This window comes from Lagenorhynchus albirostris, chromosome 15, assembly GCF_949774975.1.
Source record: "Lagenorhynchus albirostris chromosome 15, mLagAlb1.1, whole genome shotgun sequence".
Classification (NCBI taxonomy): Eukaryota; Metazoa; Chordata; class Mammalia; order Artiodactyla; family Delphinidae; genus Lagenorhynchus; species Lagenorhynchus albirostris.
This window is the reverse complement of record NC_083109.1, coordinates 72,122,997-72,144,611: the sequence shown is the minus strand read 5'-3', so window position 1 is coordinate 72,144,611 and position 21,615 is coordinate 72,122,997. Positions and strand designations below refer to the sequence as shown.

Here is a 21,615-nt window from a genome sequence, read left to right as displayed (position 1 = left end):
TAGAGAGAAGCCTGCGCACTGCAACAAAAGATCCCAGGTGCCGCAACTAAGACCCAGTGCAGCCAAAAAATAAATGAATAAATAAATGTTGAAAAAAATAAGAGAAAATAGCACCCCAGAACTTTCTAGCCTATATTCTACTCTTTTTCCTTAACAGTTATTGCCAATTGACATATATTTATTTCTTTACTCTTTCTGCCCCCTCTAGAATTTTAATCTCCCAGAGAAAAATACCTTTGTCTTTTTTGTTCACTGCATGTTGCTATAACACCGTAGATAATAAATATTGATGGACTTAATGAATGAGTAGCTTTCACTGAGGCACAAAACAAAGATTAGAAAAAGTCTAAAGGGCAGGGGAGGGGGGAATGGGCAGAGGATCTGAAGAGACAATTCACAGAAAAGGAGAATACAAGTGATTTGTAAACGTCTGACAAGATGTTCAGCTTCACTCATAATAAAAGAAATGCAAATTAAAACTTCAGTGAGTCACCATCTTTCACCTATCAGATTAACAAAGATCAAAAAGCTTATGGGCTTCCCTGGTGGCGCAGTGGTTGAGAGTCCGTCTGCCAGTGCAGGGAACGCGGGTTCGTGCCCCGGGTCCGGGAAGATCCCACATGCCGCGGAGCGGCTGGGCCCATGAGCCATGGCCGCTGAGCCTGCGCGTCCGGAGCCTGTGCTCCGCAATGGGAGAGGCCACAGCAGTGAGAGGCCCGCGTACAGCAAAAAAAAAAAAAAAAAAAAAAAAAAAAAATCGCTTGTTACTTCTCCATGTTAGCAAGGGTGTGGAGAAACAGGTCCTCTCATACACTGTTGGTGAGAATGAAAATTGGTGAAAGGTTTGTGGAGGACAATTTAGCAGCATCTAAATCTTGAAAGCATGTACTCTGGCTTAGCAATTCCTTGTCTAGAAACTGATCCTGCAGGTTTATTTGCTCAAGTATACAAAGATGTGGGTATTCACTGCAGCACTCCTTATTCTAGTAAAACACTAAAAAGAACGTAAATGTCCATTGATGGAGACTGGTTAAATATATTATGGTATAGCCTTACAATGGAATACTATGTAGAGACTAAAATGGAGATGGATTTCTATGTGCTGAAATGGAATAACCCACAAGAGATTGTTAGTTGAAAACAGCAATGTGCTGAACAGCATGTACTATATGTAAACACTTGTTTAAAAGAAAGAAAAAAATGAATTGTTCTGCAGAAACAAACAAGAAATCAAATGATGTCTCCGGGGAAGGGGAAATGGAGCAGGGTAGGAGGGTCAGAGGAAGGAAGAAAACTTTTTATTCTACCTTTTTTAATAACCTACAAACTTTAATGTTAATTACCCTAGGCATAAAAGCAGATAATACATGCACATGAGACAAAAATCCAAAAACATAAAAGGATAATAATAAAAAGTAAGTCTCTGCTAAAAAAACCCAAAACACCCAGAACAAAAAACACAATGGGGCTTCCCTGGTGGCGCAGTGGTTGAGAATCAGCCTGCCAATGCAGGGGACACGGGTTCGAACCCTGGTCTGGGAAGATCCCACATGCCGCGGAGCAACTAGGCCCGTGAGCCACAACTACTGAGCCTGCGCATCTGGAGCCTGTGCTCCGCAGCAAGAGAGGCCACAACAGTGAGAGGCCCGCGCACCGCGATGAAGAGTGACCCCCCGCTTGCCACAACTAGAGAAAGCCCTCGCACAGAAACGAAGACCCAACACAGCCATAAATAAATAAATTTAAAAAAAAAAAACCACAATGATGGGGGTACATCAAAGGGACACAGGAGCCAACTGAAAACTGGAGAGTAATAATTAAAGTAGTACTAGTGTTTAACCTAAAGTATAAAATGAATATCCATAAATCCATCATAATATAATATAAATAAATGATTGAATAAATAAATTCTTACCGTACAGAAGAATTCCAAATAGTTTATGTAGATATTTTTGCCCTCAAGGAGGTGGAGCGTAATGTCTTAACTCCTGTAGTCTGGGCTGTGCATAGTGACTTCCTTCCTAAGAGTAGGATAGAGAAAGGAGGAAAAGAGTAATTTTACAGTGGAATCTGACAAGCACTACCTCAGCCAGGTGATTAAAGTTAACATCAACAGTGATAAATCATCTTGGGCCTTCCCTGGTGATCCAGTCATTAGGACTCCGTGCTTCCACTGCAGGGGGCACGGGTTCAATTCCTGGTCAGGGAACTAAGATCCCGCATGCTGTGTGGTGCCAATAAATAAATAAATACAACCTGAAAAAAAATTGCAAATTAAAAAAGTGATAAATCATCTTGAAGGCATGTACCCTTGATATGATGAGATGAAAATGGCATTTTACCTCTGCCTACTCCCCAAACCTATAACCTCTAGTCTACTTCTAGGGAAAACAACATACAACTCTCAATTAAGGGACATTTTATAAAATACCTGACCAGTAATCCTCAAAGTTGTCAAGATCATCAAAAACAAGGAAACCTGGGATTTCCCTGGTGGCACAATGGCTAAGAATCCGCCTGCCAATGCAGGGGACACAGGTTCGAGCCCTGGTCCGGGAAGATCCCACATGCCGCGGAGCAACGAAGCCCGTGCATCACAACTACTGAGCCTGCGCTCTGGAGCCCGTGAGCCACAACTACTGAGCCCGCGAGCCACAACTACTGAAGCCCACGTGCCTAGAGCCGGTGTTCTGCAACAAGAGAAGCCACCGCAATGAGAAAACCGCGCACTGCTGCGGAGTAGCCTCCACTCATCGCAACTAGAGAAAGCCTGCGCGCAGCAACGAAGACCCAACGCAGCCAAAAATAAATTAATTAATTTAAAAAACACACACACAAAAAAAGAAAACAAGGGGCTTCCCCGGTGGCTCAGTGGTTAAGAATCTGCCTGCCAATGCAGGGGACACGGGTTCAAGCCCTGGTCTGGGAAGATCCCACATGCCGCGGAGCAACTAAGCCTGTGCGCCACAACTACTGAGCCTGCACTCTAGAGCCCGTGCTCCACAACAAGAGAAGCCACTGCAATGAGAAGCCCACACACCACAACAAAGAGTAGCTCCCTCTCGCCACAACTAGAGAAAGCCCGTACACAGCAACGAAGACCCAGCACAGCCAAAAATAAGTAAATAAATAAATAAAATAAAATAAAATAAAATCACTACATTTTGCCAAAAAAAAAAGAAAAAAGAAAAGAAAGCAAGGAAACCTGGAAAACTCACAGTCAAGAGAAGCCTAAGGAGACATGATGACACTGGGACAGACAAAGGGCATTAGGTAAAAACTAAGGAAATCTGAAAAAAGTATAGACTTAATAATAATAATGTATCAGTACTGATTCATTAATTGTAACAAACGTGAGATGTTAATAGAGGACTGAGTGGGGGGGACATACAGGAACCCTCAGTACAATCTTTTCAATTTTTCTGTAAATCTAAAACTTCTGAATAATAAAGTTTATTTTTTTAACATCTCCACATAAGAATGTCTCCTTTCTTCTCCTGAATCCGTAAGTCATATAACTTCTCTGAACTTCAATTTCCCCATCTTGAAATAGGGAAATTATTTTGAATCCTTCCAACTACAATCAATAACAACACTCTCATTTAGTGAATGAATGTTCACTGTGTACTAAATTCTATGCTAGGCACCCTTTACATGCATTATTCCCGTGTAACCATCACAGTGAAACTGTGGGCTAAGATTGTCATTTTTCTTCTTTGTCCACCATGGAAAGAGGCTGCAACTACACCAAGACACAGAGCTTTGGTTGGTGGAAACCAAATTCAAACTCCGTTATATCTGATGTAAAAGGCTCTAAACCTGTGTTCTCCACTGGCTCAGATCCCTCCTTCCCTCTTCTATGCTCGTTGGTAGATGCTTCCCACCCCAAAGCCCATTTTGAAAGATGTGCTTCCCCAGCAAACTGCTTGTAACTAAGCATTCTCTTTCATCAATCTCTAAAAATCTCTTTCTTAAGGTTTCTTTCTTTTTTTCTTTAAATTTTTATTGGAGTATAGTTGATTTACAATATTGTGTTAGTTTCAGGTGTACAGCAAAGTGAATCAGTTATACATATACATATATGCACTCTTTTTTAGATTCTTTTCCCATATAGGCCATTACAAAGTATTGAGTAGAGTTCCCTGTGCTATACAGTAGGTCCTTATTAGTTATCTATTTTAGATATAGTAGTGTGTATATGTCCACCCCAATCTCCCAACTTATCCCTCCACACACCCCCACCCCCTTATCCCCTGGTAACCATAAGTTTGTTTTCTACATCTGTAACTCTATTTCTGTTTTGTAGATACATTCATCTGGACCCTTTTTTTAGATTCCACGTATAAGTGATATCATACGATATTTGTCTTCCTCTGCCTGACTTACTTCACTCAGTATGACAGTCTCTAGGTCCATCCATGTTGCTGCAAAATAGCATTATTTCATTCTTTTTTATGGCTGAGTAATATTCCATTGTATATGTGTACCACATCTTCTTTATCCATTCTTCTGTTGATGGACATTTAGGTTGCTTCCATGTCCTAGCTATTGTAAATAGTGCTGCGATGAACACTGAGGTGCATGCATCTTTTTGAATTATGGTTTTCTCTGGATATATGCCCAGGAGTGGGATTGCTGAATCATATGGTAGCCCTAGTTTTAGTTTTTTAAGGAAGCTCCATACTGTTCTCCATAGTTGCTGTACCAATTTACATTCCCACCAACAGTGTAGGAGGTTTCCCTTTTCTCCACACCCTCTCCAGCATTTATTGTTTGTAATTTTTTGGGTGATGGCAATTCTGACCTGTGTGAGGTGATACCTCATTGTAGTTTTTATTTGCATTTCTCTAATAATTAGTGATGTTGAGCATCTTTTTAGCCATCTGTATGTTGCCTTTGGAGAAATGTCTATTTAGGTCTTCTGCCCATTTTTTTGATTGGGTTATTTGTTTTTTTGATATTGAGCTGCATGAGCTGCTTGCATATTTTGGAGATTAATCCCTTGTCGGTTGCTTCATTTTCAAATATTTTCTCCCATTCTGAGGGTTGTCTTTTCATTTTATTTATGGTTTCCTTTGCCGTGCAAAAGCTTTTAAGTTCTTTTTTACGGTTTCTGATCAGAAAGGCATCACCAGCAATGACAGCAGTCGTTCTTGGAGCATGTACCCTGTGCCAGACACAGTTCTAAGAACTTTATGCTTACTAACGTAGCAAATTCATGCAGTAATGGTAGAAGAAACCATTAAAACTCCAGGTTCATATATTGTTGGTGGGAATGTAAAATAGTTCAGCCACTTTGGAAACTAGTTTGGCCGTTCCCCAAAATACTAAATGTAGAGCCACCATATGACCCAGCAATTCCACTCCAAAGTATATACCTAAGAAAATTGAAAACATGCATTCATACAAAAACTTGCACACAGATATTCACAGCCGCATTATTCGTAATAGTCAAAAGAAACAACCCAAATGTTCATCAACTGAAGAATGGATAAACACAATGTGGCATATCCACAAAATGGAGAATGTTACTTGGCAATAAAACGGAAAGAAGTACTGATGCAAGCTACGACAGGGATGAACCTTGAGACCATAATGCTAAGTGAAAGAAGCCAGTCATAAAAGACAGGTTGAATTGTACGGTATGTGAATTATATATCAGTAAATTTGTTTTTAAAACCCTCCATTTTGCAAATAAGGAAACCATGGCACAGAAATGAGCACACTGCTTAAGATTACACAGCTACTCTGCTGAGCTCATTCAGAACAAAGAAACACATTTCCAAATAGCAGCCTGATGGTGAATGATTTGGGTTTTGTTTTGTATTTCCCCAATGTTGACAGTCGTTTCTGGACTGTCCTTTTACCTCTGCCTAAGGAGCTGCATAAGTTAGGGTCAGAACCAGAGATGGGTCAATGGAAGACAATGGTTATTGAGGATAGGCCCTAACAAGGTGTAGCACTTGGGATTCTTTCCCTTCACTCTTTCTTCTCATATGAGTTTATTGCTCCTCTCTCACAGTAGCATGTAAGCTCCAGGAAAGCTGGACTTTTGTTTTGTTTACCTCTGTATCCCCAGTCACTAGTTCAGCGCCTGGCATGATAGATGAAGCGAACAGCAGTTGAAAGAATAAGAGGCAGTGCAGACAGGGAATCAGACAGAGGGAGGTTTCTGACTTTGGTGCTGGTGAAACTCTCAGAGGTGGAAATGGAGTAGGGGTGGGGTGGTGTGCAGCATCAGAGATCTGAGGTACTTGCGGGAGAGATCTAGGAGAGGTTGGATATATGTATCTAGAAAATATTTCACTGAGAATTCCATACCCAAATGCTTACAGGGACCAGGGAAGTGCCCTGAATCATGCCAATGCCCCATTCCTAGACAATAGAGTGGAAAGGACAGTGACAATCTGGAGAGAATACGCCCCATCTCAAGTGACAGTCATAGGGAGAACAGGTACAATGTTAACAGATCTTTGGATTTTTCAAGAGAAGCTGAAAACAAGGACTGCCAGGTGAAATATTGTCTGCAAGCCAAGTTTCTCCTGGTCAACCCGTTTCTGACTTGTTGGAGCAAGGTAGACCTGAGTCCTCCCTAGAAGTCTTGGGCGTGTGTGGTGGTAGCAGAGAGTGTTGGATGCATCTTTCCTAAGGTGATGGGTATACTCGGAACAAGTCAATTCTGGGTGGCTCGGGTGGGAGCCAGCTTCTCTAGCTCAGTTTAATCGTCACTTGGTTTTTATGATTACATCAAAGAATGATGTTAAGTGTAAAAAGACAGTTGTAAAATAGTACATTTCACAGGATCCCATTTTTTTCATTACATTTTGAGCATACAGTTAGTAAAATAACTGGAAAAATATGCCCAACAGTTAACAGTGGCATCTCTGAGGAATGGGATCATGAGGCACTTTCTCATGTATTTCTGTGTATTTGAACTGTTTTATAATGACCATGTATAAAAGAAAAACCAATACTGATTTTTTAAAAATTATAGATCTTTTATCTTTTCTAACATTAACTACTATCCATGTTCATATATATGTGCAGGTAAACACAAATACCAAATGACTGACAGTGGTTACCTTGGGAAGGGTGCAGGGCTGGGGTATGTTGACACGTGAACGGGAGATCTAGTTTTGCTGTCTTTATTGGTTGAATCTTTCTTTTTTATAAAGCATTTTTTAAATTAATTAATTTATTTTTGGCTGTGTTGGGTCTTCGTTTCTGTGCAAGGGCTTTCTCTAGTTGCGGCAAGCGAGAGCCACTCTTCATCACAGTGCGCGGGCCTCTCACTATTGCGGCCTCTCTCGTTGCGGAGCACAGGCTCCAGACGCACAGGCTCAGTAGCTGTGGCTCACGGACCCAGTTGCTCCGCGGCATGTGGGATCTTCCCAGACCAGGGTTCGAACCCGTGTCCCCTGCATTGGCAGGCAGATTCTCAACCACTGCGCCACCAGGGAAGCCCTATTGCTTGAATCTTGCACACAGTTGACCCTGGGGTATTGATTCCAGGACCTGCCATGGATACCAAAATCCTCAGATGCTCAAGTCCCATAGTTGGCTCTCCATATCTGTGGTCCCACATCCACAGATTCAACCAACCATTGATCATGTGGTACTGTATGAAGTATTTATTGGGAATAAAACCACGTATAAGTGGACCTGTGCAGTTCAAACCCGTGTTCAAGGGTCAACTGGAATATGTACTCCTGGACTGTAGAAAAATGTGAAAAACTTCAGTGCCCAACACTCCAATCCATCCATCCAGAAGTAGAACAAATTGCCCAGGTGGGAAGGAGGGGAAAACCTTCATCAGGACATGGACAATATTGTCCTCATCCCTCCCCAACCCCAGGACCCAGCCCAATCCCCCCCAGGTGACCCACACACAAAGAGGAGCCAAGGGGCCTCATTGTAACACTCATTTTTATATAAATATCCGCAAGTCATGTTACAGAATAAGTCCCACTGGGGAAAAAAGTCAATGTTATGTTTTTGTTAAACCAACCCCTGCCTTCTAGGTTGGGCCCCAGCCTGGGGGCACCTGCTGCTTTGGGAAGGCTGGGGCTGCTGCCAAGAGGCTGCTGAAGAAGCTGCCTGTGTTGCCCACCCCCGGGCCAACCCCCTTCTTTGGTGTGTGGTACATGGTGACCTTCTCTGGCCCCCCTTAAGGAGCCTGCGGCAGGGTTCTGGGGAACAGGGTTCTGGAGAGCAAGGCCCAGGAATCCTGGGGGCACTTGGAAATAGAGTGGGGGGGACCAAGCCACTAAGGTGGAGTCTGAAGCTTAGAGGTTGCGCCTTTGGGGATGGGGGCACACAGAGGTAACAGGAACAGGTGGGGGGAACCTGGGCTGACAGCCAAGCAGGAAGCACTTGCCCTTCTCTCTAGCCTAGGCACCCAGGTCCCTTTTCCTGTTGGTCCACCTCCTGCTGGGCCCCAGATTTCCAGGGATAAGCCCTGGGTTCCTGCCTGTTCCCTCCCAGCTCTCCCCACTGCAATCCCCCCTCCCCCCACAGAGAGGCCAGAGGCTAGGAACACAGCACCAGTCTTAGGATTTAATTAACCAGGAAGGGGGATTATTGGGAGGGGCACCCCTGTAAAAATGTACAAAAGGTCTGGGGGGCTATGTGGAAGAGGAGATAAATATGTACATGGAACCCCCCTTCCTTTAGCCCCTCCTCCCCCAGCCCTGAGAGGGCATGAGGACTTGGGTGGTAGGTGAAGAGGAGGGGGGCACTTTGGCCTCTGGCTTAGTGAGCCCTTGGGGAGGCAGGCCAAGGGCCTAGGGGCCCTCAGAAGGGACGATGGTGCACCTCAGGAGATCACGAGCTATGACCTCTGAAATGACCCCCACTCTCATGTACACACACACCTCTCTAAAGGCTTGTGACCTCTGCCCTCCCAGTGACCCCAAGATCCAACTGATGCTTGATCCAGTGGGGTTTGGGGCTTACTGCTCCCAGATTCCACAACCTCAGAGGTGGCTGGTGAGGTCATGACCTCTGCCCTCCAGCCCCGGCTTGAAACCTCAGCTCTAGGACCTTGTCAAAAGAAAAGGGGGATGGAGCTATGCCCCTGCCCCTCCCCTTCCCTCACCTGTCAGCCCGGGCTGGGCCAGGGGCCCGAGGTGGGGAACTAGGCCGAGGGGCGGGCACAAGCGGAGGTGGTGCCCCCAAAAGGGCTCCTGGCGGGGTCTTGCTGAGAAGGTGAGGGGTTCCCGGGGCCGCAGCTGGTGGCGGCGGTGGAGCCAAGCGGCTGTATAGCAGGGGATGGGCAGGCTCTAGACCGTAGAGGCGGGCAGCAGCCACAGCCCCTGGGCCAGTCAGCTCCTCACCCGCCTCATAGAAGCGGGGTGGCCTAGAGAGGCGAGGGGGCCCTGCCAACCAGGCTGGCTCCAGGAAGCCAGCACAGCGCTCTGGAGGACTAGGGCCCAGAAAGGGGGGTGGCCGGGGCCTCTCAAACAGCAGGTGAAGGCCTTGAGGCCCGGTGGTGGTGGCGGCGGCGGCGGCGGCGGCGGCAGCAGCGGCGGCGGCGGCGGCGGCGGCGGCAGCAGCAGCCTCCTCCTTCCGCTCTTCCTTTACCCGCACCGATTCCTTGGCTGGCCTGGCCCCTTCCTCGCCAGCCCGCGCCTTGGGAGTAGCAGGAGAAACTCGGAGCTGGGGCCGTGAGAAGGGGAGGTCCCTGGGGGCAGGGAGGAGAGGATGAAGGTACTCCGGAGGTTGGACTGAGGTAAGGGAGGGAGGAGGGCAGGGCAGGTGGGGGCTGGCGGGGAAGCACACCTGTCTTTCTCCTCCTTAGTGAGAGAGGGCTCCCTCCGCTCCACAGGCCGCTCCTTGTCTGAGCCTGGTGTCCGGGCGGCCTCAGGGGGCCGGACCCAGGCAGGAAAGGCCAGAGGACTGCGGTGCAGGCGGCCCCATGGGTCTGGCGGGGAGGCGAAGGCTGGTGGGGCCCCTGGGCTTTCTTTCTGGGCAAAGACGGCGCCGGAGTCTAGACAGAAGACAAAGTAGAAAGTGATGGGAGCCAGGAGTGGGAGGTCCCACTCAGGCATCCTCCCAGTCCCCTGCCTGAGCACAGGAGCCCACTGCCCCCACCCCACCCCGCCCAGCACTCACTGAATGTGGGGCTGCCCAGGCCTCCAAAGGCCCCGTTGGAGAGGGCAGCCAAGGAGGCGAAGCTTGTGGGACGCCCAAAGGGATCTGTAGGAGAAAAGGGGGATGGTCAGAGCATTGGGCGGCCGGCTCTGAGCAGGCATCAAGGACTGGCAGGGAAGAGGCTGATCACCAAGCAGGCCCCAGAAAACCACTGAGCTTTAAGGTGCAACGTGTTGTTTAACCTCACAAGCTCCATGAGGCAGATGGGAGCATTCCCACTTAAAGATGATTAAACAGGCTCAGAGAGGTGAAGTAACTTGCCAATCAATGGTCATCCTACCAGTGAGTGGAACCCCCAATCCAGGGCCTCTGACTCCAGAGGTCAGGCTCTTACCCCACAGCCCCCGACACCAGCCACCCAGACCAGCTCTACAGCAAGCCACTCGCCTGAAGGCCTCAGCTAGCTTCCTCCCACCTGCATGCAGGGCTGCTCCCAACCTGACCCTAACTTCGTATATATGTCACATAGCCAGTCAGAACATGTAACTAGCAAGCTGCGGGAACCTCACAATTTCCTCTTCTAGGAACACCTTTTCCTAGGCCAGCCGGCTCAACTCCTCCTCGTCCATCCAAACCCAGGATAAATCTCCCCAAGAAGCCTGCCAAGATCACTGGGAGCCAGTGACCATGCTCTCCGCTGGGCCTGCACAGCCTTCCTCCACCCCACTCTCCCAGGTGGCACACTCCCCACTACCACTGGCTAGTTTCAGAGACAGTGACTGAGCTGTCAGGGATTGGCGATTACTCTGCCCTTCCCTATACCATTTTACAGAGGATGAGATCAAGGCTCAGAGGGGGTAGAGTAACCTGCCCAAGGTCACAAAGCAAGTGGAACCAGGTCTACCCTCCATTCCAGCTGCCTCTCAGGTCTAACTTCTATCCCCGGCTTAACACCTCCTGGAACTCAGGGACAAGGCTTAGGTTGCCCAACATGCCTTTGGCTCTTACCAATGTGGGTGCTGGGGCTCAGAAAGGGTCCGTGGGCCCCGGGAGCTGCCGTGAAAGGGTTGGCTGCAGCGTGGACGGCACCTGGGGCGGAGAGGCGGGAGATTCTGATGAGGCTGAGTGGACGCAAGGTGGGCCTCGGGCTACAGGTGGGCAACCTCAGGCCCAGAGAGGGCTGGCCAGACTCACCAGTCGCAGTGAAGAGGGAGGCGGCCGGGTGGGAGAGCTCCTGCCCAGGGGGCAGGGCCCCATAGGGCCCCGGAAGGCAGGGCAGGAGGTCGTTCCGAAAGTCAAGCTTGTGGGAGTCGCCCTGCGTGGGACAGGGAGAGGGGCAGTGAGTGAGGAGCCAGGTGTGGTCCCGCTCTTGCTCTTCCACCCCGAGGCCCCCTCCGAGGGCTGCCTGGCGCCAAGACAGGGCTTGGGTGGGCCTCTGCCTCTCTCAGAGCCTTCTCTGACCACCCCCCAGTTAGCAAGAGAACCTAGTGCTAACTGTGGACTTGCTCAGGCAGTGACCAGGGACAGGAGGGAACATTTCTGGCCAAGATTCTGCCAAGCTCTGCTGAAGGTAGACGCCCAGAGCTCAGGCAGGCCCACTCTCCCCAGCCCTCCGGCCCCAGTACCTTCATCTTTTCCTGGTGTCTCAGGATCATGTAAGCCACGCGCACGTGCATGGCACACCACTTCCCTGGTTTCTGCCGCCCCAGAAGGATGACCAAAGGGAAAGGGAAGGAAAGAATGTTCACTCATCACCCACTCCAGACCTGGCCCTGGGCCCAGCCTTGCCACACAACGTCCCCACTCATCACCCCTACACCTGAGGGATGACTAGGTTCATTTCACAGCCTAGGAAACTGAGGCTCAGAGAGATAAACTGTCTTGCCCAAGGTCCCACGGCCAGCTGTGTCTGAACCCAGGTCTGCGGTTTGCAAGCCTTTCGTTTCCTGCTGTTCCACATCTGGCTGCCTCCACGTCTTGGGCTTCTTGCTTATTCCCAAGCAAGACCCTCCCCTCACACAAACACCCTGACGCCAGCCCCCAGCCTCATGCAGCCTGAGGTCCTCACCAAACTCACCCTCAAAGGTGGCCGGAAATGGTCAGGGATCTGGGAATAGCAAAGCAGAGATTGGCAGCAGTTCAGACCTGTTTACTGACCTGGGCACCTCATCTCCACAGTCCCCAATGCCCCCCCAAACACCTCCCTGAGACCGTGTGCGGCTCCCTCAAACCTTTCCTTTCCCCATCTCTCCCACTCCAGGCACCTCCCCTCCAGCACCAAGTTACTGAACCTGGCTCCAAGGAGGTGCCCTGCTTGGAAGGCTGTGGAGTGGGTTAGTGGGCAGGCAGGACAGGTTTCTCAGAGAAGAAGAGTAGCTATCTGATAAACAGCTTTATATAATGAAGATCTGCTTAAGATTTCTTTAGAAAAAAGCCTTTACTATTGTTAAAAGAAGCTGGAAAACCTCTGGTCTAGTCTCTCCTTTAGGAAACAGATCCTGTGCTTTTCAAGATGTTCCCAAAGCCCTGGGCTTTAAGGCTGCTCCCCACGTCACTTCACAAAGAAGCAGCTTATCTTTTCATTGTTTTATGGACAGAACTTCCTGGTATGATGTCATTTGAAAAAATGAGTGCTGTGACTTAAAAAATTTGAAAACCCCTACAAAAACCACCATCCTAGGAATCTTATTTCTGGGGCGACTTCATGAAATTCCTATCCCTCATGCCTAAGAAATCCTTCATTTATAGAAATTCCCTCTTCTCAGGTCCTCAGAGACACCCCTGACCATATATTAAAGGGAGGAATCAGTGGTTCACTCTCAAGTCAACCCTGCTCTCCCTCAACAGATCTTCCAGCTGCCCGAGGACCTGCCTTGGCCCCCCTCACCTGTGTCCCCTTTTGGGAAGCCCGCTCGGCACTGGCCCCAGTCGTGGTGGCAGCTCGGGGTTCGTGCTCTGGGAAAGGGGAGTGGAGGGATCAGTCAGGAGAGCTGACACCAGGCATAAGAGGGATCTAAAACCAAGCTGGGGGCTGGGACAGGGAGGGAGCATGGCTTTGGAGAAACCTGGGTCCACAAGGGGAGGGCAGGAGGATGGGCATGGTTTTGGGGAATGGGAAGGTAAATGGATCCAGGGATATCCGGGTTTGTAAGGGGTGGGAGGTGGTGGTGTCGTCTGGATTGGGAGCTCACCTTGGGCTGGAAGGCCCCCTGCAGGGAGCCAAAGGAGACAGCCGGCGGGAGGCCCGGAGGTAGGCCGGGCACTGCGGGAGGGAAGGCCGTGTACGGCTGTGGAGAGAAGTGGCCTAGTCCAAGCTGGGGGTGGAGGTGCAGCCCATCTGCGGTCTGCCCATCAGTCCTCTGGCCTCCACCCTAAATCCCCCCCAGGGAGCTCTCCCAGGCTCAAGGCTCTTGCTTTTGAAGCTGAAGACTGGACCCCAACAATTAGGGCCGCACGCATTGATGCATCCATGCCCACACACCACACACACCACACACCCACACCACACACCCACCCACACACCCACACACCCACACACACTCACACACACTCTCACACACTCACATTATGCCGGAAAAGGCCTTCCATCTTTCCTGGATATTTCTCAAACTAGGGAAGAGAAGGGAAGAGTAAGCTGCCAGCCAGGAACCCAGGGCCTTCCCCTGGAAGCCATACCCTCCCCCCAGGTCTCTGAGCCTCATCACCGGCCCAATGAGGAGCTCACCATGTGGGGGCCGTGGGGTGGCAGCAGGCCCGGGGGGTAAGGGGTGAAGTGCTGGTGGGTGTGCTGGTGGGTGTGCTGGTGCTGGTGGTTGTGCTGGTGGAACTGGAAGGCCAGGGGCCGGGCAGAGCCCCCTGCCCCCACCACCTCGGGGCCACCCTGGGCATTCAGGTAGCGAGAGTTCAGGTCCTGGCCGATCAGGTCCTGCTCTGTGGGAGGGGAGGGGGAGAAGGCTTTAACATCTGTAGCCACCGTGTCAGCCTCCTTGGGCCCGGGTGACTGGCCTTCCCTTCTGGCTTTGGGCCGCTCCCTCCTCACGCCCTGCTGCTTGCTAAGGTCCAGATGCCCCGAAGCCAACTGGGCCCAAGCCCGGGGCCATGGCCCCCCACCCCCCGGCCAGGACCCCAAACTCACCAGAAAGGGCGTTAGCGGCTGAGGCCCCAGGGTGCCCTGGCACCTGCAGCAGGGGAGGGGGCGGGGGCAGGGCGGGGCCAGGGGAGAATAAGGAGGGGTGGGGGGGTGGGGGTGCGGGCCGCAGCCCGGGTGGGGGGAAGCTGTGGGTGGACAAAGGCAGGGGCAGTGAGGGCGTCGGGGGCCGGTGGGTGAGCTGCGCGGACGAGGAGGAGGCAGATGAGGAGGAAGAGGACGAAGAGGATGATGAGGGGGGAGGCTGAGCCACGGGAGGGGCCGGGGCCTTGGGGGGCGGCCGTGAAGAGCTGGGGAGAGAAGTGGGGAGATGAGTGAGGGGTTGGGAGGTGCCAGCTCTGACGGGAGGGGGTCAGAAGCCTGGGCGATACCTTGACCCTGGTTCTCCAACATGGAAGGTGGTAGAACCTGGCCCCCAGGACCCCCACCCGCCGACCCGGAGAACCCAGCCTCAGACTGAGGTACCTCCCACACCCAACAGCCCCCTCTCTCCTTCTCTAGGTCTCTTTTTCCACACAGCTGCCTCTGACGCCTCTGGCCACGTGACTTTCCCTTTTCTGACTCGACCACAGCACAAAACATATCGTTCACTTTGACGCTTAATTACGACAGGCCACCTGGGTTCCCACCCTAAGACAGTGGAAGCAGCACCGCCCTGGCCTGGCCTAGGAGTCAGGAGACCTGAATTCTAGGCCCATCTTGCCATTAACACCCTGGGTGACCTTGAGCAAGTCACTGCCCCTCTCTGAGCCTTAGTTTTCCCAATAATAAGAGAATGATAATGATGATAACAATAATAACAAAGACAGCATCGATGATAATAACAGTGTTAGTGATTCTTACCCTTTAGTGAGCACTTACTGTAGGCCAAGTGCTGTCACCTGCTTTATATGCTAATCCAAGTCTCCAACATTCCACATCACCTTCCCAATTGCTGCCGCATCCATGGAACCCCCTGTACCGCTTACTTCTTTAACTTAACTCAGTTTGTTTTTACTTAGCCTCACCAAGCAGTAACACGTGAAATTAAGGGATTGAGGAACTATTCATATTTTTTTAAAGCACATCAGAGCTGAAAAAATTTTACTCGCATAACATCTAAAATGCACTTACATACCACTAACAAAGAGCGTACACACTTTGGGAAACACTGCATTAATTCGTAATTAATCCTCACAACAGCTTTACAATGAAGGTACTATTATTTCACTTTACAGAAAGAAGAAATCAAGGCTCAGAGAGGTTAAGTGACTTGTCGAAAATCACACAGCCATTAAGTGGCAGAACAAGAATTTGAATCCAGGTCTGACTGACACCAAAGCCAGCACTCTTAATCATGATGTCAGCATTTCCCAAAGTATGTTCCAAAGAACACTATACCTAGCAGATGTGCCTTGCGAAAATGTCTCACCAGCAAATAAGATTGGGAAACGACACAAACTGGATTCCCCTCTATGTGAATATATAAGGGTTCTGATAAGTCCTGTAGTAATCTCTTCAGTAATCTCTTCAGCATCTCTCAAACTTTTTAGCCTCCGAATCCCTTTTCAAGTCATATCCCACAGGTACCATCCCATATCCCAGCCACAGAATGCAGGGGCTGACACCAAAATGACCAGGCCTTTCCAGACCAGGCCAAACCCCTGGACCACTCACCTGCCAGTGCTGAGGTCCAGGCTGCTGCCATAGGGGGAAGTGCGGAGGCCGAAAGGCGAGACCCGAAGCTGCAGCTGGGGCTGGGGTGGGGGTGGCAGACTGGGGGCGGCTGGCAAGGGTGCAGGGGGTGAGATAGGAGGCCGAGGGGCCGGTGGAGGCGGTGGTTCCTTCGGGGGGAAAGGCACTAGCAGCGGGTCGGGCCCTGGGGGCTGTTCCTGGCTCCGCTCCAGGCCCGACACTTTAGGGACTACGGAGAGTTTTGCTTCACAGTTCCCATTGAAGGCGCCATGGGGGCCCGAGGCTGTGAAGGCAGGACAGCAGATATATTCAGTTGAGGTCCACGCTCACCCAATTTCCCTCCCTTGTCTCCAACCCCAGCCCTTGGGACCAACCTTTGCTGGTTGAGACAGTAAAGGACGGGTCAAGGTCATCATCGGAGACCTGGGGAAGAAGGACAGGGACAGGGACAGGGTCAGGTTCTGGTCAGGTCGGGCCCTCACTCAGGAAGGCCAACAGCCTCTGGAGTCTGCTAGGAACTGGTAGTGGTGACAAGTCTATTCCATCAACTTAGCTGAAATCCACCAAAGATTGTGGGCTCTAGGGGGCCCTATGCTTGGGGAAAAGGGTAGAGCAACTGAGCCTGAGAATCTGATAGGCTGGGAGGACTGAACTGAGGCAGCATGGAAGTAGCAGAGAAACAAGCAAATCAAAAATGTCAGATATCACTAACTGCTGGCTCAGATGCCTACCTGGCTTATAGATTTATTTGGTCCATAAACGTTAGCAAAATTCTTAAACTAATTGCTTATATTTAGAAATCTGGAGATTCCTCATTAAAAACTCAGACTTGCAGGTTCTCTTGAGAATGGGCCGCTATTCTCCCAATAGTGGCTGCCCCGTTTGGATAGACAAGTACTATTTGTTTCACCACAGTTCCTGTCCAGCCAACTTTTTAAACTACAGCAAGACACACATCAGGGAGTACAAATTTAGTTAGTTACAGGAGTACAGCACCAACCGTTAGAACACACTGTTTCAAAATTAGCACATCAGCCCTAAGGATAAAATGAAATATTCCTTTACAGGATATATTCTTAAACTGACTACAATGGTTTAGTGTTCTCACTGCCATGACCATCGTCTCAGCTCAGACTCTAATCTACAGGAACAGACTAATGGCTAGCAGGAAGGACCAACTGGATTCCACAGCCACTCCAGGTTTCCGTGGAGAACCACTGGTATCTCCAAGGGCTTTGGAAAGGATGGCAGAGCAAGGCATGGGCCTTTGATTCTTTGGTCAACTGGCTCTAGTTACCAAATATAATTTGTCACTTACTTTCTCAATCCCCTGCCCCATACTTCCTCCCTAAAAATCTAATTCTGGCTCAACCTAACACACGTTCCCCACTTAAGGGGAGACTCTGTCTGCTGCACAAGGAAACTTTTAAGCTGCAGTTCATTTTACGAGCTGTAATACTGCCCACCCAAGAAGTTCTAGCCCCACTCACCCTCTCGTCCAGATCGCTTTCCGCGTCACACTGGGGAGAAGGAAAGACAGAGGTGTCACAAGAGGGAAGAGGAGTGGGGGCAAAGGTTGAGAGGGGAATTTCAGACAGGGAGCGAAAGGGGAGGGGCTGGTACAGGTGGAGAGCACTTACTATGTATCCAGCTTCCGGAGAATGACGGGAGGAGGCCTGAGAAAGACCAGAGTCCAGAGGTAAGGGAGGCTGACTGGCGAGGCCTTTGGATAAAGTCTAAACTGCCCGGCAAGGCACTCAAGGCCCCTCATGACCTATTCTCAATCCCTTTTTACTGCCCACCCTTGTTCTCAATGCTCTGGCAATTTTTCAAATATACCAGATTCTCACATCTCTGTGTTTTCGCCCAAAACAACTTAGCCCTGTTTCTCTTCTTAGCAAACTTATGACTATCCTTCAAGGCCTGACTAAGACATCCCAGGGGGCTTTCCCTAACCACAACCCTCCTCCCATCCCCCAGACAGAATGAGTGGCTTCCTCATGTGGGCTTCTGCAGCATCTCTCCCAGATCTCTGCCTTCTGTTGCTTCTCAGGTTTTCGTCTAGGTAATTGCTCAAAGGCTGCTTCTTTCCTGCTATACTGACACCGACTTGAAAAGGTGTGCAGACACCATATCTAACTTATGATTCAACTAAGTCCCTTTGCTGTATTTCTGAATTATCAATATGTTTTGAAGCAGACATAGTGTCCGCCAAAAGCAGGCAAGTCTGACTGCGGACATGTCTTTGTCAGACCTGGATGGGGCAGTGGAAGTTCAAATTTGCTCTGCCTTTCTCTTTGCCCTTAGAGACTGGGGTCACTGTTTACCATTAGCAGCACTGCTGACGGAAAATGGATCTACGTGAAGAACATTCTGCAAAGAGTTTTAAAGGACAGGGATTTGGGACAAGCTCACCTCTTTCCTTCTCCGCTTATTGGGCCATTTTCGGGCCCGATCCCCAGAGGGCCGGCCAGGCTCTCGATCAGAGCTGTCCCCTGGTTCCCCAGTTGCCCCACTGGAGCCCCCCCTCTTCCGCTTCCCAGAATGCTTCAGCCGATGCTCCAGTCGCTCTGGGGGCTGAAGAGACGCATCCTTCTGTGGAGGAGAAGGTGGAACTACAGTAGATGGAGAAAGGAAAGCTCCGACCTCTCTAGGGGTGACCAGGCTACCAAAGTGGCTCTCAGGCCAGGTAACCTGGTTGGTCCCTGGAGACTAGCTCTACCTCCTCCCACCCCAGGGTGGGGCAGCAGCCTGGCCAGAGGAGCCGGTTGCTCTGGTTTGGGGTGCCAGCATTCCCCCCTCAACTCCACCCCCTCCAGGCACCGTACTCTTCTCTCTGGCCCTCTGAAAAGGTCCCCGGCCCCATCAGGCCCCACCTGCAAGGCCTCGAGGCTGGCGAAGCTGGCGATGGCGAAGCCATCGATCAAGTCCTCCTCTTCTTCTTCTTCCTCCTCAGGCTCCTCCTCAGCCTCCCCATCGTCTGCGCCCCCCTCCTCCTCCTCCTCCTCTTCCTCCCCGCGGCTGCCCGAGCCAGCAGGCCGCTTCCGAGCTCGGGGTCGCGGGGGCCGAGGCCTAGGACGCGGCCGCCGCCGTCTCGGGCCTCCGGGCCGCTCTCCAGACGAAGCTGACGACCAGGGCCTGGCGGGCGGCGGCGGCGACGACGACGACGAGGAGCCGCGCGGGGCGGCCAACAGGGCCCGGGGCGCGTCGCCGCCGGGACCTCGGCGGCGCCGCTGCTCCCGGTCTCGGTCTCGGCGCGAGCAGCGCCGCCGCCGCCGCTCCCCCTCAGCGGCCCAGCCCGGGCCCGGAGCCGCGGCCGCTGCCGTCTCCATGGCGACCGCCCTCAGCGCCGCATCCGGAGGCGGCGGGCCCCGAAACGGCCTGTCCGGAGGCCCGGGGTCGCAGGCGCGGCGCTGGCGGCTGCACAGGGACGAGAGGGCCACGGCTTCCCCTTTAAAGCAGGATCTGCTGGCCCCGAGCTTGCCCCAAGGCCAAGGCCCGGGGAGCCGGCGCCGCCCCCGGGGCGACAAGCCTGAGAGCCCCCCCTGTGGGGCCGGCGGGGCCGAGACGGCGAAAACGGGGCGGTCGTCCCTTTAAGGCAAGGCCTCAAGCTGTCCAGCCCCTGGCCCCTTTAAGACGACCCAACGGTGTCCGACCGGCCTAGTTCGGTGGCCGCCCCCTGCCAGGGGTCGAGACAACTCTCCCCGAGGAAGAGGAAGGGCCACCCCTTTACCAGGGGCCGAAAGCTCGCCCCGAAACGCAGACCTCCCCTTTAAAAGTGCCTCAAGTCCGCCGGCTAAAAGAGGCCACCCCTTTAAAGAGTCCAGGGTTCTCCAAACACCAGGCCACCCCTTTAAGGGCTCGGGAGTTAGTTTCTAGTCCTCCACAAGCGGCCACTTCCCCTTTAAGTTGAATTTAAAGGACTTCTTGCGTGGGGGAGAAGTGGCGGTGAGAATTCCCACTAGCTCCACTTCTCCCAACAGTACAGTTCTCAATTTGTCAGCATCTGGTTCGGTGCCTTCCCCTTTAAAGGCTGGCGTTGTAGTCCGCCGAGATCAGTGGCCACCCCTTTAAGGAGATTTAAAGGGGCCTCTTCCAGGCCCAGCTCTTCCAGCCTCCGCCTCCGGTCGCCATGAAAGGCGCGAGGGGGGGGGGCGGGGCCGCGGGGCCAGCCCTCCAAAGCCCCGGATGTGAGGCAACGGTGACGGGTAAAGCTTGTCTGTCTGCCGACATAAAAGTCTCTTCCTCCTTTCCTCCGTCTCTGTCTGACTTGCGTCTTAAGGGATCCGAAACGGCTGTTGGGCAGCGAGGGAACTCCAGCTCACCCTCCTGTCGTCTCCTTTGGAGTCTTGGGCCTCTTCTCCGCCAGGACTTCCCTGCCCCTCCTCCCTCTTCCTTCTCAGCCTACGCCTCCTTCCTCTCTCGGCCTCCTCCCACTCTCCGCCCCCTTCCCCCTCACTCCTCTACAGCCTTAGTCGTTGATAGGTTGAGAAGTGTACGTCAAGGCGAAGGGCGGAGTCAAACTAGGGGGCGTGAGTAATATGTAACCGCCCTCAAATCTTGGATTGGGTATGTCAGATTAGCTCCGCCCTTCATCAAGTCTTGTGACTCGACTGGTTAGAAGTAGGTGCTTGGGGCGGTTCTCCAGATGACCCCGCCTCTTCCTGCTCTTCGTTCATTGGCCCGTCTCCTGACGGCGTCAAGGCGAGGATCTGGATGTAGTGCGCGAGGCCTAGGGGACGGTTGGCCGCTGGGCGGCGCGCGGTCGCGGAAGGTCCCAGTCGACAGCCAGCAACGGCTTATCTCCCTTTCCGCTGCTTGGCTTAGCCCACAGGCAGCCTGGCTTCTCGCGCACGCGCGTGGTGATACCACCATCCGGCTGGCAGCTCAGCGGGATCCCCTGCCGTGCGTGGTGGCTAGAGCATGCGGCGTGCTTTGAGAGCGCCAGCCGCGCGGGAAGGAAACCGCATCCCATTTATCGCTCGGTGCAGTGGGAGAGTGCTGGCCTGTGGTCTCCGCGTGCTAACAAGAAAAAAACAGTGCCGGGCACCTCCTCACATATTAACTCATTTGACAATGAGGAGTGTCTTAGAAAAGTACTGCTATCGGCCCCATTTTACAGATGGAGAAGGGAATTGATGCACATTTAGTTTCCTAACCAAGATTTGGACTCAAGAAGCTTAGCTCCAGGCTGTGCTCTTTACCACTGCCCTGTTCTGCCTCTAAGTTATGAAAGATGTACAGTGCCGCTTGTGTCCTCTGGTTGCCTGGGTTACCCTTTTAATGTGGACATTACACTGAGAGTCAACTTGCTTTTCTTATGTATAAAATGAGTATAATTCTCACAGGGCTATGTGTAGGTCAATTACCTGTGACAGGTTGTTGTAGGTGCTTAATTACAGCTGATTACTCTTAGCTCTTGAATCCAGCAGCAGGTTCCTGGCCTGCGTGTTAGGAGGAGCTCAGGACCATCTTGAACAAGGCCTTAGTCCACTCTGGGACTTTCAGTCTCCTGTGTTTTGCCGCGCTGCGCAGCTTGCGGGATATTAGTCCCCCGACCAGGGACCAGGGATCAAACCCGTGCCCCCTGCAGTGGAAGCACGAAGTCCTAACCACTGGACTTCCAGGAAATTCCCTCGGTCTCCTCCTTGATGTAAGTGAGCTGAGAGAACCCTGACCAGGGTCACATTAGCTTCTGGAGC

At 51.6% G+C, this 21,615-nt stretch overlaps 1 protein-coding gene across 1 annotated transcript; it reads right to left on the bottom strand.

Annotated features, from left to right (window-relative positions):
* Nucleotides 1-7,908: 7,908 nt before the first annotated feature.
* Nucleotides 7,909-20,330, bottom strand: FBRS (fibrosin). Its single transcript, XM_060122861.1, is given in 18 exon segments — nt 7,909-9,682; nt 9,781-9,988; nt 10,114-10,197; nt 11,101-11,181; nt 11,287-11,407; nt 11,718-11,789; nt 12,170-12,199; nt 12,961-13,047; nt 13,284-13,379; nt 13,657-13,701; nt 13,817-14,022; nt 14,228-14,529; nt 15,896-16,196; nt 16,288-16,336; nt 17,404-17,433; nt 17,554-17,589; nt 18,329-18,508; nt 18,790-20,330. Coding segments are annotated over 18 exon segments (2,973 nt in total). The 5' UTR covers nt 19,246-20,330; the 3' UTR covers nt 7,909-9,093.
* Nucleotides 20,331-21,615: the final 1,285 nt, after the last annotated feature.